General features: G+C 43.6%; 1 protein-coding gene across 1 annotated transcript in view; it reads right to left on the bottom strand.

Annotated features, from left to right (window-relative positions):
* The window catches only part of CFAP100 (cilia and flagella associated protein 100), a 49,271-nt gene that overhangs the window by 31,697 nt on the left and 1,719 nt on the right, over positions 1 to 15,855 (bottom strand). The window contains 1 exon segment of the mRNA XM_023520905.1: positions 3,691 to 3,768. Within this exon segment, the coding sequence (XP_023376673.1) occupies positions 3,691 to 3,768 (78 nt within the window).

Raw genomic sequence — 15,855 nt, forward strand, 5'->3', positions numbered from 1 at the left:
ATTTGCAGTAAAGTGAGTAGGGTATGTTTAGCATCAATGTGAAGAAAACCGATGTGTTAATGTGAAGATGAGCCCATTTTTATGGCAATCATTTGAAGCAAATCATCCCAGAAATGCAAAGTTAGTTTAACATGTATAAACCAATCAATGTAACATACACTATAACAAAATGAGAGAGAAAATTATATGATCATTTCAACAGATGCAGTAAAAGTATTTCATAAAATTTAAAACTTATTTTGAATAAAAGTCTTAGCAATCTAGGAATAGAGGGGACTTCCCCAGTCTGATAAAGGGAAGTAGGGTGGGCTGAGAAATGGCCCTCATAAATGTCCACACCCTAATCCCCAAACCTGTGACTTTGTTCCCTTATTGGCAAAGGGGACTTTACAGATGCGATTAAGTTAAAGACTTAGATATGGGGATCTGGGATTACCCAGATGGGGCACTTGATATAATCATAAAGGTCATTATAAGAAGGGAGCATGAGGGTCAGAAACAGGAGGAGGAAGAGGTATGACAACAGAAACAGAGGTCATGAAGAATGGAAGATGCTACCTAGGCTGCTAGCTTTGGAAATAGAGGAAAGGGCCACCAGCCAAGGAATGCAGTCAGCTTCTATAAGTTGGAAAAGGCAAGAAAAGGATTCTCCCTCAGAGTGTCCAGAAGGAACATAGTCCTAGAACACACCTATCCTGTAACATTCATTTCAGACTTCTGACCTCCAAAGCTGTAGGATAATATATTTATGTTGTTTTAAGCCACTGAAGTTGTGGTAATTTGTTACAGCCACAAAAGGAGATAAATACAGGTATGTACAAGAAAGCTCTAGGTGAAATTTTGAATGTTTTCTCGATCAAGGAACAAGACATGGATACCTATCTTTGCACTTCTAGTCAATGTTGCAGCAAGGTTAGAAAAAGAAATAAAGGTATAGGATTGGAAAAGAAGAGAAAATAATGTCATTCAAGGTGACATGATTGTATAGCAAAAAAATCCAAAGAATCTACAAACAAAATGGTTACAATTAGATCAATTAGAAGATCTTACTGCGAAATTGAAATAAAACTTATAGAAGATACAATAAACAGAGATCTTCATGAACTTGGGGATCAGCAAAGAATTTTAAAAGAGGACGCAGAAAGCACTAACCGTAAGGAAAGGATTGTTAAAATGAACTGCATTAAAATTTGGAACTCTTGTTCATTAAAAGTTACCACCAAGAGAGGCAATTCACACAGTAGAGGAAGGTATCTGCAATGCTTAGAACTAGCAAATGTCTTATATCCAGAATATATAAAGAGCTCCTAGAAATCATTAAAATAAGATGAAAGACAACCCCATAGAAAAGTGGGCAGTAAAGAAAAACAGGCACTTCGCAATACAGAATCATCAATGGCCCATAATCAGGTTGGTCACGAGGGAACATGAGATACTAACACATATCCTAATGACTAGGTAGTATTAAAAGAATCAACAACGTGTCAAATGTTGAAAAGAATGTGGAGCAATTGGAACTCACAACTGTTAGTGGGACTGTGAATTGGTACAATTTCCCTGGAAAATTGTCCAGCTTTATCTACTAAAGTTAAACATATGACCAGCAATTCCATTTCTTTGTATACACTCAAGAGAAGTGTGTGCTTATGTCCCCAAAAAGCATGTGTAAGAATATTCATAGCAGTATTATTTGTAATAGCTATAAACCAGTAAGAATCTAAATGTTCATCAGCTCTAGAAAAAAATAATACATTGCTGGCATATGTGCACAATAGAATACACAGAGCAACAACAAAGAAGGGACTTCTGCTACATGTGTCTCACAGACATGATACTGAATGAAGAAAGCCAGAACCAAAAGAGCACAGAGCGATTCCATTTATGTGAAGTTTGAGAACGGATAAATGATTCTATGATAGTAGAACATTGGCCATCTTTAGGGGAAAGGGCAGATGGTGAATAGGTGGAGGGTATGAAGTTGTATACATTTGTCAAAACTTATCAAACCATATACTTGAGATTTCTGCATTTTACTGTATATGAATTATACCTCAGTGAAGAAACAAAACAAATCCAACATCCAGACCCTTCACCCTTAGTGTAATGAGCAGTTCAGCACAAGCATCCATGGGTAGAAGAAAGTACTGGGTGACTAGCTGGTGGAGATCTGTGATGGCCACCACTTGAACCCACTGATCACAGCACGGCCAACAGTGAGGCAGCTAGATGAGTGGGCTTTTTATGAAAGGTGGTAGGAGGCACACAGCCCACCTAGGAAGTAGTCTGTGAAAAACATGGAACATGTATCCTATCAAGCATCTAATGTCCAATTAAAGGAGACATGGGGAACAGAGAAACAGTTTCAATGACAGCACTAGGAAGAAGATATATCACAGAAGACATTCTACAGGATAATTAACACCATTTCTCAACAACTAAAGGCACAGAAGATGAAAGGACATAGGGGAGTGGCCATGCTAGATTAAAAGAGACTGAAGATGTTCCGACCTCATTTGAATCCTGATTAGAATGAATTTTCTATAGGAAGACATTTCTGTGGTCTGGCTAACTTCATTGTGAGCTTATAAGAAAATGTCCCTATTTTTGAAAAAATGCACATTGAGGTATGTAGGGATGAAATGGCACATCTGGATTTTACTTTAAAATATTTTGGCAAAGACTGAAAAAAAAAAAGAGACAGAGAAAGAATAGATGAAACAAATGTGGAAAAATCTTGTCTACTGTCCAATCTGGTGATTGGCATGTGAGTTCATGTGGTTTGCTGGACTTACTCTCTCTACTGGGCAGGTTCAGATTTTTGTAATTAAAAGAAAGAGGAAATGGGAGGCTGGGGTGAGCTGAGGGGTAGGAGCTCAGCCTCTGAAGGACAGGCTTAGGGAACATGCTCACATCTGCACACTTCTGCAGTAGGATCAGACTGGCCCATAAGCCCAGGGATCCTGGGGGTGGGTGGGGGCAGTGCAGGAACCAGGAGGGAGTCTGAGAAGCCAGGGTATGGAGCAACAGAACAGGGGCTCAGAGGATGAGGTACACACAGCTAGCTGCCTACTCTTCTTCCTAACAAGTGGCAGCCATGTGCCTAGCTGAAAAGCTACACTTCTCAGACCCCCTTGCAGATACTGATGGCCCCGTGACAAATAGAATGTAATCAGAAATTATTGGGTGGGGCTTCTAGGGAGGACCTTTTCCCAGGGAGGACTGAGTTGGCAGGTGGGCAGTTTTGCTCTTCTCTATAGTCTTTCTCCCTGTCTGAAATGAGATGTGATGACTGGAGCTACAGCAGCCGTTTTGTGACCATGTGACAACCTTGTGGTTGAAAGCCCTATAGATAAAGATGGTATAGGAGAAAGAATTGGGACCTGGTCTCCTGGATGATTTTGTAGAACTGTTATTGGTAGAGCCTCATGGGGCCCTGCATTACTTCCCATGTTTCCCATTACTGGAGGGAAAAAATCCCACTTTGTTTATATTCCTGTTATTTCAAGTCTCAGTAACCCATTTCCTAACCACTAGACCAACAGGGAACACTCAGTAACCCATTTCCTAAATGGAAACAGAAGCATTTCCCACTGCCCTTCACACGAAAGACTAGGTCTGAAGGTGTCTGGGCCTGAGGGAGAAAGTGTGCCTCCCACCACCTGGGACTTCAGCTCCCAGCTCCAGAGATACCTTTGCCTTTTTTCCCATGTTTCTTTTTTTCTTCAGTGATTGAAAAAGGACCATTGTCTGTGTTTTCCAGGGTGTTCTCTGGGGAGACACAAAAGTGAAAGTAAATGACTTATTTTGTGATATCTATGAATACAACATGAGGCCATGGAGAGACTCAGACATACTAGGGCTCCAGCCCCAGTGCCCTCACTTGCCTAGTGAGTGGGCTTGACAAGTCACTTGGCTTCTCTGAGCCTCAGTTTCCATATCTCTGTTAATCATGCTGGCCTTGCTGGGAAGTTGTAAGAATTGTGCAATAAAATGGCCACAAAAGTTCTTAGCACATGTGTCTGGCACATGGAAGGTTTTTTGTGCCTTCCTTTTCATACCTTTCAATTTATTCCTAGCAGCACAAGACCATTATACAGAGAGGTCATGGGCACTAAGCCTCTGTCTTTCACCCTGCCAGCGCTTTTGCTTGAGCTGCCCAGTGCTTCTGTCAAAGTTGCACCAGAAGACTTAGAGAATCCCATTTCTTTGTTGTTCTCTCTTCAACTGATACCCACAGGGAAGGCCCCACACTTCCACTCACCCCAATTTTTGTAGCTTGGAGTTTTCAGTCTATGCCAGCCCAGGAGAGTAGCCAGCTCAGAGGGCAGATGGGGTGGGGGTTGCCAGAGAGTGTGGAGGTGTGTTTTGGTGGGCAGCTCTTGGACCAGCGTTGGGGAGGGTGACCTGGGATGATAAAGGAGAAGTGAGGGCCTGGGAGGTATAGGGGATATGATACCAAGGGCCAGGCCCTGACTAGATGGGTGACGAGGTATGAGAAGACTGAGTAAGAGAGGAGTCCTGTGGGACTGGCAGGAAGGTCAGTCAAATGCCTTCAGGGCCAAGCAGCATATATAATGGTTAAGAAAAAGTAGTAGTAAGGAGCCATGAGGCCTGTGGAGAACTTGGGCACAGGTTGCTGAATCTTTACTATTTTCTATCTTTCTTAGTGACTATATGGTTAAATTTTCAGGTATTAAATTTTAATTAACCATATTATAAAAATCAAAAGACACCATTATGATTTAAATAGACCAAAGCCGAAAACAAACAAGCCAAAACTCTAATAAAATTTAATTGTTTCTTAATTAAAAAAACAATGCACATATGTAGCAAATTTTCTAACAATGCAGGCTCGACGTGTTGACATGATGATAAATCCTTACCTGAAGCCCTCATGACCAAACAGATTTTTGTCTATCTACTCAGAGGTATTTTATGCATACACACATTTAGATCTCTCTCTCTTTTTCACTTAAAATGCATCTGCTTAGTTGCTAAAACAGATAAACTTTGAGTACATCATACTAAGTGAAAGAAGTCACAAAAGGGCAAATACTGTATGATTCTACTTATATGAGGTCCCTAGAAGAGTCAAATTCATAGAGAGAGGAAGTAGAATGGTGGGTGCCAGGGGCTTGCGGGGAGTGGAATGGGGAGAGTTAGTGTTTAATGGGTACAGAGTTTCAATTTTGCAAGATGAAGTCAGTTCTGGAGACGGATAGTAGTGATGGTTTCATAACAGTGTGAATGTACTTAATGCCATTGAATTGGACAAGTGAAAATGCTTTAAATGCTTAAAACTAAAAATGTGTAAATTTTGTTTTGTGTATTTTACCACAATTTTTTAAAAGTTTAAAAAAATACATCTGCTCATGCACAAGGCTCATCGCTACTCAGCCAGGTCTCCTGGTGGACCCTGAGGGTGTTTGCAAACTTCTGCAATGGCTACTCTCTGTTACCAAGCTGAGCTGGACTGTTTCCCACACACCTGGGACTTTGTCAGTCTGAAAAATGGCATCTCGGTTTTGATTTGCATTTCTCAATTATGTATGAGATTGTGTTGTTTTTTAAGATGTTAATTATCCATTTGCTTCTCTCTTTCTATTAGTATCCTTTGCCCTTTTTTTCTGTTGGGATGTTGTAGTTTTTAAATGATTCTTGAGATCCTTTATCTATTAAAGGATACTGGCTCATTTGCTTGTCAAAGCTGCTGAAAATATTCTTCCTTCAGATGTTCTGTCAATTAACTTTGGACTGTTTATCATATCTTTTCCTGACAGGACATTTTAATGTTTGCTTAGTGAAATGCTTCGGAGTTTTGTGTCTGACTTAGAACGGTATACCAAATCTGGAGGTTAAATACATTTTTAAAATTCTTCTGTTTACAAACTAATCAAAAACAGATTCACAAATATAGTGGACAATTTGGCAACGAACAGAGGGGAGGGGGATTGGGGGCTGGGAGAATGGGGTGAAGGGTTAAAGAAGTACAAATTAGTAGTTGATATAGTTGGTCTCAGGAAAGGGGGAGCTTTGTAGAACTGTTATTGGTAGAGCCTCATGGGGCCCTGCATTACTTCCCATGTTTCCCATTACTGGAGGGAAAAAATCCCACTTTGTTTATATTCCTGTTATTTCAAGTCTCAGTAACCCATTTCCTAACCACTAGACCAACAGGGAACACTCAGTAACCCATTTCCTAAATGGAAACAGAAGCATTTCCCACTGCCCTTCACACGAAAGACTAGGTCTGAAGGTGTCTGGGCCTGAGGGAGAAAGTGTGCCTCCCACCACCTGGGACTTCAGCTCCCAGCTCCAGAGATACCTTTGCCTTTTTTCCCATGTTTCTTTTTTTCTTCAGTGATTGAAAAAGGACCATTGTCTGTGTTTTCCAGGGTGTTCTCTGGGGAGACACAAAAGTGAAAGTAAATGACTTATTTTGTGATATCTATGAATACAACATAAGGCCATGGAGAGACTCAGACATACTAGGGCTCCAGCCCCAGTGCCCTCACTTGCCTAGTGAGTGGCCTTGACAAGTCACTTGGCTTCTCTGAGCCTCAGTTTCCATATCTCTGTTAATCATGCTGGCCTTGCTGGGAAGTTGTAAGAATTGTGCAATAAAATGGCCACAAAAGTTCTTAGCACATGTGTCTGGCACATGGAAGGTTTTTTGTGCCTTCCTTTTCATACCTTTCAATTTATTCCTAGCAGCACAAGACCATTATACAGAGAGGTCATGGGCACTAAGCCTCTGTCTTTCACCCTGCCAGCGCTTTTGCTTGAGCTGCCCAGTGCTTCTGTCAAAGTTGCACCAGAAGACTTAGAGAATCCCATTTCTTTGTTGTTCTCTCTTCAACTGATACCCACAGGGAAGGCCCCACACTTCCACTCACCCCAATTTTTGTAGCTTGGAGTTTTCAGTCTATGCCAGCCCAGGAGAGTAGCCAGCTCAGAGGGCAGATGGGGTGGGGGTTGCCAGAGAGTGTGGAGGTGTGTTTTGGTGGGCAGCTCTTGGACCAGCGTTGGGGAGGGTGACCTGGGATGATAAAGGAGAAGTGAGGGCCTGGGAGGTATAGGGGATATGATACCAAGGGCCAGGCCCTGACTAGATGGGTGACGAGGTATGAGAAGACTGAGTAAGAGAGGAGTCCTGTGGGACTGGCAGGAAGGTCAGTCAAATGCCTTCAGGGCCAAGCAGCATATATAATGGTTAAGAAAAAGTAGTAGTAAGGAGCCATGAGGCCTGTGGAGAACTTGGGCACAGGTTGCTGAATCTTTACTATTTTCTATCTTTCTTAGTGACTATATGGTTAAATTTTCAGGTATTAAATTTTAATTAACCATATTATAAAAATCAAAAGACACCATTATGATTTAAATAGACCAAAGCCGAAAACAAACAAGCCAAAACTCTAATAAAATTTAATTGTTTCTTAATTAAAAAAACAATGCACATATGTAGCAAATTTTCTAACAATGCAGGCTCGACGTGTTGACATGATGATAAATCCTTACCTGAAGCCCTCATGACCAAACAGATTTTTGTCTATCTACTCAGAGGTATTTTATGCATACACACATTTAGATCTCTCTCTCTTTTTCACTTAAAATGCATCTGCTTAGTTGCTAAAACAGATAAACTTTGAGTACATCATACTAAGTGAAAGAAGTCACAAAAGGGCAAATACTGTATGATTCTACTTATATGAGGTCCCTAGAAGAGTCAAATTCATAGAGAGAGGAAGTAGAATGGTGGGTGCCAGGGGCTTGCGGGGAGTGGAATGGGGAGAGTTAGTGTTTAATGGGTACAGAGTTTCAATTTTGCAAGATGAAGTCAGTTCTGGAGACGGATAGTAGTGATGGTTTCATAACAGTGTGAATGTACTTAATGCCATTGAATTGGACAAGTGAAAATGCTTTAAATGCTTAAAACTAAAAATGTGTAAATTTTGTTTTGTGTATTTTACCACAATTTTTTAAAAGTTTAAAAAAATACATCTGCTCATGCACAAGGCTCATCACTACTCAGCCAGGTCTCCTGGTGGACCCTGAGGGTGTTTGCAAACTTCTGCAATGGCTACTCTCTGTTACCAAGCTGAGCTAGACTGTTTCCCACACACCTGGGACTTTGTCAGTCTGAAAAATGGCATCTCGGTTTTGATTTGCATTTCTCAATTATGTATGAGATTGTGTTGTTTTTTAAGATGTTAATTATCCATTTGCTTCTCTCTTTCTATTAGTATCCTTTGCCCTTTTTTTCTGTTGGGATGTTGTAGTTTTTAAATGATTCTTGAGATCCTTTATCTATTAAAGGATACTGGCTCATTTGCTTGTCAAAGCTGCTGAAAATATTCTTCCTTCAGATGTTCTGTCAATTAACTTTGGACTGTTTATCATATCTTTTCCTGACAGGACATTTTAATGTTTGCTTAGTGAAATGCTTCGGAGTTTTGTGTCTGACTTAGAACGGTATACCAAATCTAGAGGTTAAATACATTTTTAAAATTCTTCTGTTTACAAACTAATCAAAAACAGATTCACAAATATAGTGGACAATTTGGCAACGAACAGAGGGGAGGGGGATTGGGGGCTGGGAGAATGGGGTGAATGGTTAAAGAAGTACAAATTAGTAGTTGATATAGTTGATATAGTAGTTGATATAGTTCCTGAGAGGAAAGGGGGAGCACGGCAGAAGGAATGCAGTTAGCATTAATATAATGGCTAGGTGGAGGGCCAGAGGAAGGAGGGAGCAATTGGGGGATCATTTTATGAACTATATAGATGTCTAATCAATGTACTGTATACTTGAAACTAATTTAAATAAATAAAATAAAATAAATCCTCTGTTTTATTCCAGTACTTTAACAAAATTAAATTTCTTTAATTAAAAAGTTTTAGAAACATAAGCCTACTTTTAGAATAATTCTCCAAGAGAATAGGAAAAGATGAGCTGGGTGCAAAACATCCTCATAAAAAGTGATAAAATATACACACACCCTGGGCAGTGGGAGTTCTGGTGTGAGCTCCAGGCATCAAAATATACTCATACCTTTTAAATCTCCAATACAGTACAGCGTGGGTTCTGCTGCTTACAGAGAAGAGCTGCCAGTTCTCTGAGCAAGCTGCCCTTAGGTCTCTCGCTGACCTGCTCCTCCCCACCATAAGCCATCTCTCCCCAGAGCCACTTTCTCTGCACTCCTCGGGCTATAGCTTCCAGCTGCAAGAGGGGCAGGCCACTGCAGTGGGACCCCATTCTCAGCCCTCCTTCTCTTTCACTTTGGGACTTAACACTTACTTCCCTGTTGCCAGCGCCCTCCTGTCTCCCACTTCTCCAGCCCACTTGTCCTCTCCCTAGCTTTGGACATCAACCTCAGTGAGGACTTGTCTGTCTTCCTTGACCCCCTGCCACCATCTCAGCAGAGGATTTGGGTTTCAACCTTTGTACCAGGACATGCCACAGACTTTCCCCGCTGTCTCTGGGCCCTCAAGCTCTTCAGAGCTGCTTCTCTTTCTCTCCAGGCTAGAAATATGCCCAGGTAGGTCCTCCAGATCCTCAAAGGCTCTTAATGCAGCAGTGACATCTCCTGGAATTGGTTAGAAACGCAGAGTTCCAGGCCACCCAAACCTACTGAGTCAGAGTCTACATCCCCACCAGCTTCTGAGGTATTTTAAACACACAGTAAAGTCTGAGAACTCCTTGAGCACTAGCTCTGTGTCCCATCTTAAGCTTGGTGCTAGAGTATACGGAAGCAATACCAATTTACTGAGATTTAACCTTGTCCAACAGAATCTAATTAACTGTAACTGGAAAAGAGAAAGAGCAAGAGTAAGGGGGAGGGGAAAGAGAGAGAGAGAGAGAGAGAGAGAGAAAATCTAATGTTTTTTGGAGACTTTCATTTGAATTTGCACTAGAGTCCAAGTTCTAATTCTGGTTTTATTGACTGATTCTTAACATGAAATTCTCTGATCTGTTGCCAAATACATGCACTCACGCTAAGTATCACACAATCCTATCCCCCTCCCCTGCCTTGTGCTGGGCTCAGTGTAGGCATGGGTCCCTTATCCTCTTTCTGCCAGGGTGAAGCAGGAGATGCATGAAAAGGAGAGAAGGGTCAGGGTATAAGAACCCAGCTCCCTCCCAACAGGTACTGTGGTGGCTGCCTCCATCCCCTGAAGCTTGACTGCTCCCTGTGGAGTCAGCCTCTTCATATGGGCAAGCCTTTTGGGTTGGGGAACTAGTCTCTCCTTTGCCCTCAGACCCGGGGTGGGCAAGGCTCTGGCAGTTACCAGCATCACATGGCCTTTCAATGCTTCCGGACCCCTAAATAGACCCTTCCTAGTGGCCTCCTGTAGCATAAGCCCTGACAGATTTTTTCTTTTTTGTAATGCAAGGTCCTGACTTAAGATTTTATTGCTGAGGCATCCATTTCAAAGCGGCATCCTCTTTAAAGACAGCTGTATCTCAAATAAACACATTGCCAGCAACACCACTAGATAAACAGCCAAGCCACCTTCCCCACCAATGTTCCTGTTTAAGAGGTCTTGGTTGATTTCAACAACTGACCATGTGGGCTACTTGTTTGTTATCCCTTCTCTAGGTTTAAATTCCTACTCTTGTTTTAAATTCACTAATAAAGAGAGCTCTTAGAACCCTAGGCTCCCACCCTCAACCCCAATAAAAGTAGAACCCCAGGCCCATGCATGCCTGCCTGCCTGCCTGCTAGCAAGTTTTTTTTCTCTCTAATTGTTACTTTGCTGTGTGGCCCCAGGTGTGCTGTGTAAGTTTCAGGTCCTATAAGTAATAAACCTTTTTTTCCCCCAAAGTTTCTTGATGGTTATTGCTGAAGGGAGTCCTGCAATCAGAAGAATCACAACAGCTGACTAGTCATAACATTGGTTATTGTCAAATAAAGTAATAGACAGAACTACTTTAAAATAGAGCAAGGAGCTGCCATGTCAAAGGAATTGTCTTGCATGTCATGCCTCAAATCTGTGGAATGTTAAAAACAGAGCAAAATAACTTTCGGACTAGACCTAAGCAACATTGTGCCCCTAAAAACTGTTTGCAATGATAGCAAGAAAGCAGATATTATGACTACCAGACTGAGGACTACTGGACTGAAAATAAAAAACATTATTGAGAATTAACATCACCGTGTTATGCTATCTACACCAGTAGAAATGCCTTCCTTCTATTAATGTGATTGTTCCCTTTCCCTTTCTCATATATACCCATTGCCTTTGTCTCCTAATTGGAACACTATTACGGTTTCCGCCTGAATCAGTGTATCCTGAATAGCTATTCTTATTGATCTCAATAAATGCTAGTTGCCTCTCACTTTGAAAGTCTCCTTTATTTTTAGGTTAACATTATCAATAGGCATATAACAGTTCCTCAAATTACCCCACTTGCAAGGACCTCCAGTGTCCTGCTGGGGGTGTGGTAATGACTCTTTCCCAGCTGCATGGGCCCTTTCTGACCACTGTGTCCCTCTCTCTCATTCACAGCCACCCCCTCAGACCTGGCCAAACTCACCATCTCCACTTGTCTCCCTTCAGCTCGTCCTCCCCCTGCCCCGGCCCTATTCTGGCTTCTGCCCAGTCTGTGACCCTGCCCAGATGTTCCTGCTTACTCTGCTGGAGGTTACTAAGGCCTTTTCAAGGTCACTTGCCCCTCAACATGTTCCTTCTCCTACCCTGGGTTCTGGCTTCCCTCTGGTCTGTCCAACTGCTCCCTCCATCTCCTTTACAGGGTCCTCCACACATCAGAGTTCTTCAAACTGGCGGAAGCCATTCTGTCCCTCTCTCTCTCCCTCCCCCACCGCTCTCCCTCCCTCCTTCTCCCTCCATCTTGTCCCGTCCCTTCCCTTCCCTTCCCTTCCCTTCCCTTCCCTTCCCTTCCCTTCCCTTCCTTTCCCTTTCTCTCTCTCTCTCTCTCTCTCTCTCTCTCTCTCTCTCTCTCTCTCTACCACAGCTTCAATTTCCATCCATTTGCTGATAACACTGACAATCCCATCTATTTTCCTAACCTCCAGGCCTCCATCAATAGCAGCCTCTTCCGAGTCTCTACTTGGCGCAGTGCCAAGATGCCAAGGGGAGCGTGCCTGTTCTGTCTATGGAACACAGGCAGCCAGAGTGGCAGGAGTGGAGTGAGCACTGAGGGGAGAGCTGTATATTGCTTGTCCCTGCAAACTCTCATTGACCTCTGCAACCCCAGCCTAACATAGTGCCTGACACACAGTACGTGCTCAATAAACATCAATCAAATGACTGAATAACTGGGCTAGCACAGTGCCTGACACATAGTTCATGTGGCTGGTCACTAGATTGGGCTTCGGATGGCCCAAATTTACAGCTCCCTAGGTGAAGTTTGAGTCACTTAAAACCATAATTCTTAAAATTGCCAAATTCAACTTCTGCCTCCAGCCTTCCCCACCCCCGCAGTCACACAGAGGAAAGGCCTGGCCACCTGTATGGTTAAGAAGTCTCTCTGGACCCCACACCCTTCTTTGACTCTTCCAGAATGTAGAATGTGGACTTGAGGGGCAGCACACATGCTTGCTCAGCATCTGCACCTGGAGAGTGAGACTCCTTAAGCAGGGATGAGACTTCCTCCCCACTCCCACCCCTGTACCCACAGCCTGGCCTCTTGTGAAATAAATACCACCACTCGATGTTCACTCTCTGCCCCAGTGAGGCTCAGTCTGGGTTCAGGCCTGGATGTCAGGAGCCCCAAAGATGAAAGGACTAGCTGTAAGACAGGTGTCTCTCAACTGGCTCTGAATTGGGGTGGGGCAAGGAGGGTGTGGGGGACAGAGTTGGGGGCAGGTCCTGCAGCCCCCATCCCCACCATCCTTGACTGGAAGTGTCGGGGCCTGCTCTGGGCTTTCCTTGGCTCTTCTGCCAGGCCAAGGTCTCTATCAAATGTCCTCTATCCTCTGTATCAGGGGCAAGGCCTTGCCTAGGTCTTGAGGAAAGCTGTGGGCAAACCTGTGTCCTAGGGAATGAATGGTGCCCCTAGTCATAAAAGTCATAAGAAATTGGGCATTCTCCCTGCTTAAACCCTTCCAATCATCTCAAAAGAGATGCTCTTCTCTCATTTTCATCTTTTAGCATTGTTAGTGACAGATATCAAATGTCACCTCCTCCAAGAGGCCTTCCCTGACTACTTCTCCCATTTAAATTACCCTGTCACCTGTTCAATGCTCCCAGTTGTTTTGCTTTCTACCACTTTTGGGCTGATATAAATATAAACTGGTTTTTTGTTTTCCAATGCCTGCCTCCCTCACTGCAATCCCAGTCACATAAGGGGAGACTCCATTGGTTTTACCCACCTCTGAATCCCCAGTGCCTAGAACGCATGTCTGCATACAGCTGGCACTTAATAAATATTTGTGAATGAAGAACAAATCCAGAGCTCACTCCTCTGAGTCAAATTCCAGCTAAGTCTTTGCCCAGATCCATTTCCTTGCTCTTAGCCTTCTGGCTAGGACTGGGGTCCAGATGCACTATCTGTACCTGGCTTAGACTTGGAGCTCAGTGTCTCCAAGCCCCTTACTGCCTGGGGGGCTAAGAGTTTTCCTAGTTTCCACCTTTGTCCCCAGTTCCTGCAGCTGAACCCAGACCTCAGGCTCAGCAATCCTCCTGGATCGAGCCCCTGGCTGCTGTGCCCCTGCCCAGGTGGACTTTACTTGGCTGCCTGGCTCGGCTCCCTGCTCAGCCAGGCCTGCCAATGTCCTGGGTCTGTCCGCTTGGTAGTGCTTGCTTGGCCTGGTTTCCTTTCAAATGTACAGACTCTCAACTGAGACCAGGCCACTCAGCTCAGGGAGGCCTCTTGTTGCATGTCACCTCCTAGTTAGGTAATGCACCCAACCTTGAAAGTCACAGGGTATCTGCTATCACCACCTTCTGATACTATAGGATGAATCGATATAGTTTAGAAAGCCTTCAACTTTCTTGAGATAGTGCAATTATGTTGCATTGTGTGTGTGTGTTTAATTTGTTATCTGTAAACACTTCAAAGCTTTTTTTTTTTTTTTTTTTTTTTTGGTAACCCTGTTTCAGCCTTTCTTTATTTTTCAATTTCCTCTGGAGTATGGTGAGTGAGAGAGAACGAGTAAGCTCACAGTATGATAGTGGGGACAACTGTTGACAGTAGCACATGCTTTGAAACAAGCTAAATACCCATTAACAGAGGACTGGTTAAATAAATTAGGATATAGCCGCACTATGGGATTACTATTCTGCTCCAAACACTAAAAGTATAAGGGAACTCTTGATTGTATGTGCACAGAGCACACTCAGAAGGATATGAGAGACACTGGTGGTGACACTGGCCACCTCCGAGGAGGAGACACTAGGTGTCTGGGAGCAAGTGGGGCTAGGCTTTTCACAAGGCGGGGCTTTGAACATGCTTTTGAATTTTGAACCTTGCGAATACTTTACCTATTCAAAACCAACTTAAATTAAAAGCTGAAAGTGATTGAGAGTATATGACACAGTAGAAGGTATTGCCTGGTCTGCCCACCTCAGTCCAAGCAGACTCAGATGTACCTCAGCAGCCTCCTTCTGTGCCCTCCAGTTGGGAGCGCCAGGAAGCCTGTGTATGACTCTGGGAAGGCAGGGAGATGGTTATTTCACAGAAGGGCCTAGGGCCAGCTGGCACCTTCTCTGGGCTCAGTCTAGTAGCCATGGCTGTAGGAAAGCTCAGAGAGGCCCACCTCCACTGGTACCTTTCTCAACACCTATTATGGGGTGAACAGTGTTCCCCCAAAATTAATGTTTTTGAAAATTTGAAATCCTAACTAACTCCTAACACCTCAGAATGTGATCTTTTTTTTTTTAAATAGAGTCATTGCATAACTAAGATGAAATCATGCTGGGGTAGTGTGGGTACCTAATTCAATATGACTCCTGTCCTTAATAAGAATGAGATATTTGGAATACACACACACATAGGCAGAACTCCAAATGAAGATGAAGGCAGAGACTGAGGTGATAAGTCTACAAGCCAAGGGATATCAAAAATTGCCAGCAAACCACCAAAAGCTAGGAGAGAAGCATGAAACAGATTCTCCCTCATGGCCCTCAGAAGGAACCAACTCTGATCTTGAACTCAACATTTTGATCTTGGACTTCCAGCCCCCAAACCTGAGACAATAAATCTCTGTTGTTCAAGTCACCAGTCTGTGGCGGCACTTTATTCTAGCAACCCTAGGACACTAATACATGGGGTTTCTAGAGAAACGGGAAAACTGAATTCTGCCTCATCCCCTGATTTAGAATCACCTGAATCCTTGATTAAGTCCAGATCTCACTGTCCCAGACTTCCAAGACCATTTTTGTTCTCTGAGAGACCCCACACCAACCTGGTACTTACTGTTGCAAGTCATGTCCTTGGAGACCATAGTAGACAGGACCTTGGACATCCTGGCAGAAGAACAAGGGCTTGCTGCAATACTTGATCTCGGCTAAAGGAGGTTCCAACCTGCGGAGTAACACAGTGCTTGAGCCAGATGGCCTCTAGGCCCACAGCTCCCATACCCCTCAGTGGCTGAGAACAGCTGGCATTTACTGAGGTCTCACCATGTGGCCAAAATCTGCCCCTCCCTGCCTCTCCCTCCCACCCCCACCCCCACTCCTATCCTCTCCTTCCTTCCCTGACTTGATTCTAACTGTCCCGCCTAATCTTTCTGTTCCTAGAACTCTCCAACCATGGTCTGCCTCAGGGCCTTTGCATTTGCTGTCTCCATCCCCCCAAAATGTTCTCGCATACCCAGCTGTGGGTAGAAGGGTCCTCTCCCTTCAGATCTGAACTCAAAGTTCACCCCTTCGCAGAAGCCTTCCCCCCAC

This window comes from Pteropus vampyrus, unplaced genomic scaffold, assembly GCF_000151845.1.
Source record: "Pteropus vampyrus isolate Shadow unplaced genomic scaffold, Pvam_2.0 Scaffold285, whole genome shotgun sequence".
In the NCBI taxonomy this organism is placed as follows: Eukaryota; Metazoa; Chordata; class Mammalia; order Chiroptera; family Pteropodidae; genus Pteropus; species Pteropus vampyrus.